At 47.0% G+C, this 3,502-nt stretch overlaps 2 protein-coding genes across 2 annotated transcripts in view; one reads left to right on the top strand and one right to left on the bottom strand.

Annotated features, from left to right (window-relative positions):
- Positions 1-3,502, top strand: part of T265_06229 (hypothetical protein) — a gene marked incomplete at both ends in the record, with an annotated part of 26,902 nt that overhangs the window by 13,758 nt on the left and 9,642 nt on the right. Inside the window, 2 exons of the mRNA XM_009171437.1 lie at positions 824-1,034; positions 1,887-2,035. Coding sequence (XP_009169701.1) covers positions 824-1,034; positions 1,887-2,035 — 360 coding nt within the window. The remainder of the gene's footprint in view (positions 1-823; positions 1,035-1,886; positions 2,036-3,502) is intronic.
- T265_06228 (hypothetical protein) lies at positions 789-2,810 on the bottom strand (the record flags this gene model as incomplete). The annotated part of the gene is made up of 1 exon (XM_009171436.1): positions 789-2,810. One exon carries the CDS (start codon positions 2,808-2,810, stop codon positions 1,083-1,085), a length of 1,728 nt encoding a protein of 575 aa, XP_009169700.1.

Raw genomic sequence — 3,502 nt, 5'->3', positions numbered from 1 at the left:
TGTCGGCACCATGTGACGAGCAGATGCTGCAACTGGAGCAAACCCACCAATGATCCTCCATCGACGAGTTCCGATTGCGATAAGAGAATCCATGATTACCCTGATATTGTTGTTACCACGTGTCCTGTTCGACTAATTTCCTCAACAAAGGTGAATGTCACGACCACTACTTTGTTCATCTTTTATGCCTCCCAGTTTCTTATTTGTTGCTTCAGCTCATCTATCTACACTACAGACACAAAAATGCCCGTTGCTATTCACAAACAGTATTCATAGTGAGATCAAACGATAATTAGACAGCCACTGACGTTAGCATATCTATTGTGGACGCGTGTAGTGCGTTCAATCAACCTGAGGGGGTGCAACAGCAGAAACGCCAAGTAAGCTACAAAATTATGCATCCATCCCCTGTACTGGGGAAAGTAAAGTTCTCAGGATTCTATAAACTAAATCTCGGGATAACCCAAACAACAATTTCAGAGGACAACCAACCAGGTAAAATATCACCAATCCTTCAGAACTCGAATGCTAACATTGGTTCGCCACTTCATCTGATAAGCCATTTGTTGCTTATCGTTAGTATTTCGAAGCTTTTAACCTGTGGTTTGCGCGTTAAGAATGCGTGATCCGTAAATCTGACCTCTGATTACATTAAGCAACAGGTAGATGGTTGAAAATGATGTATTGCAAAGTCACTGCAAACTCACAAGGGTGAAACAGCAGTAGAGGCCAAAAAGAGCAATCCATTTACATGCAACGAGATAGTGAACAGTAAGCTTCTCCGACTACTCTCTTGGTCGCTTGGCTTCCGGTTCTCCATCAGCAGTGGACACAGCTGGTGGTGGAGGTGGTGGTGGCATGCCTGGAGGTGGGGCCATAAAGCTTGGCATTGCCAAACCGGGTGGTGGTGGCATTCCAGGTGGGAACATAGACGGTGGCAAAGGTGGTGGGGGTGCATTCGACATCATCAGCAAACCCGGTGGTGGTGGTGGTGGAGGGGGATTGGCATTGCCCGGGTGGTGGTGGCATTCCAAGTGGGAACATAGACGGTGGCAAAGGTGGTGGGGGTGCATTCGACATCATCAGCAAACCAACCCGTGGTGGTGGATTTTGTCACGTGCGGCATCCAACTTCATTTGGAATTCGAGTAGTTCCTGCTTATCCTTCGCCGTTACAGCTTCCATCGCTCGTTTGACAATCAAATCAGAAGATGCAGCGTGTCCATCCCAAATCAACTTATCCGATTTGACCGATTCCCCCTCACCCAACTTCTTACCTATTTGGATTTCATCCACACCCACACCGAAAATATCGGTTCGCCGTTCTGCTAACTGTTTCAGGCTGCTGTCAATCAGACTGCCTGAAGCATACACTTGTTCCTGTTCCCTTTTCTCACGAATCTCACGATCACGTTGTTCCACCCATTTCGGATCAAGAAGACCAACACGAATGTGTTTTGGTGCTTGATGTGCAGGAATTTTCTCTCCCGTGAACGGAGAAACCAGTAAGACTGATTCATCACGTTTCGCTAACCGTACAGCCTTTGGATCGTAATCGGGCCGAATTATAACCTGATCTGTTGTGGGCGGCAGATGTTTGGCTGGTTGCTTCTGTGGTAAGGTACCCTCAGTTGGTTGAGCTTGATCCTCGTCCTCTGACAACTCCATATCTTCCCCCTCCATGAATTCTGGTGCAGGTGGAGGGGACGGCGATTGCGCTGGCCTAGCATGTGAAGGTTCAACTGTTTCAGGAGCGGCACTTAAAACAGGTTTGGCTTCCAGGGACACCGGCTCTGGCATTCGAACATCTGCAGTTTCTGCGTCAGATAATCTCTCATCATCCCCACTCTCTTCATCACCTTCTTCATCTTCATCTTCCTCGTCCAGGTCTGCAGGCATCAAACCCAAAGAACCAGGGGGTGGAGGTGGAGCAGCGGGAACTTTAGGAGGCAACTGCATACCTCGTTCCTCAGCCAGCATACGAGCACCAACTTCGTCGGGTGTAGTGGGCACTGGAAAATTCCCCGCCTCATTTGGTTGGAAGTCAACTGTTTCCACAACGACAAAATCGTGCCAATCAATGAGGGCATAAGCAACTCGCTCCCTTTCGGCCGCCTCTTCCTCGCGTTTTCGTTGCCGCTCCTGATACTTGTGCCATTCAACCCGATACTTCACATCATCAAGCAAACGTTTCGGGTGTTCCAGTTCATCGCTCAATTTGTCCGCGATATCTTTCGGGGGAATTAAAATTTTTGTATATTGCTCAACCAGCTTCGTAAAGTAGCCAAACATACTGTGTTGTGCCCTGAGAAAATCAAACTGGTAGTTACGCTGCTCTCTGTTCATCAATTGGGTTAGAAATTGCCGTCCATTTCGTGCAACAAACTGTGCTGTCAGCTTGATAATGTCGATATCCATTGCATTGATTGACGGTGGGTCATAGATAAATTCGAATTCGGACGGTGGTTCCTTTGGAATAAAAGTCTCCTGAATTGACTTTGGAGTGTCTTGACCAAGACGTGCAGCACTTGGTGTTGTGAGTTTCAAAGCCGCAGGTTCACTTGTCTTTCCCTCAGCAAACTCACGTACTTTGTGCTGGTAGTAAGCATGATAGGGATCCGCTGGGTTGAGAAAATTGAACTTTGGATTATTGATCTCGTTTTGGCGAATCCGAGACTCGAAGTCTGGTCCATTCCGAGCAACGAAACTGGCGGTCTTATCGACAATGTTTCGGACCTCCGGTGGAGGATAGATTATCCCGATTTTCGACTGAACCGGTTTTTCAGTCTGTTGGGGCTCCACAGTCGTCATGGCTGAAATGGAAAACATTCGTGCCTTATTAGAACCAAAGTCAATAGAGAGCGAAACATTATCACTTGAATTACTCCGTATCAAGATCTTCGCTCGGAATCCAGATTTATGCATTCACTCAGCAGCTTTTCTGGGAAGATAGGCTAACATAGGGTGGTTTTCCATTAAGCGCAGCGTTACTTATGGGAAAAGGAGACCGACCGTCAAAAAATTCACGGTACAAAGCCCTAGCATATGTGACACAAAATGGTGCTCCTTACAACTCAGCTTGTTCATCAAACGTCCACCGCATGTAGTAGTGAGTGCTTTTGTTAAAACCAGTGGTGGAACATATAAAGCTCCTACAGGCTGGGCAGTGGTGCCCGCCCATTAGAGTGTAGTCATTCAACTGTGTACTCTCTTGTCGTACAGTGAACTGATACACAAGTTTGGTATCAAATCACGAAACAGCCGTTTGCGACCAAGAAGCCGGCGAATCAGGGTGTCGTCACTGTCAGATTTTCGAACATACCAGACTTTTCGAATAACGGGAATAAATGTTCTGATTTACGTTGGGGACATCACCTGTAGCATAACTCCAAGAAACGTGTTCTGCGTGGTATGTTGCTGGTTGTTTGATTTTGACAGTGGTGTTAACGAAGCTGGTTTACCTTGCGCAGGTCAGTCAAACTTAGGTAAGAACTTACGACACA

The sequence above is a fragment of the Opisthorchis viverrini genome (assembly GCF_000715545.1).
Source record: "Opisthorchis viverrini unplaced genomic scaffold opera_v5_128, whole genome shotgun sequence".
NCBI classification, from domain to species: Eukaryota; Metazoa; Platyhelminthes; class Trematoda; order Opisthorchiida; family Opisthorchiidae; genus Opisthorchis; species Opisthorchis viverrini.
Note: the sequence above shows the minus strand (reverse complement) of the source record. Positions and strands in the feature narration are given on the sequence as shown.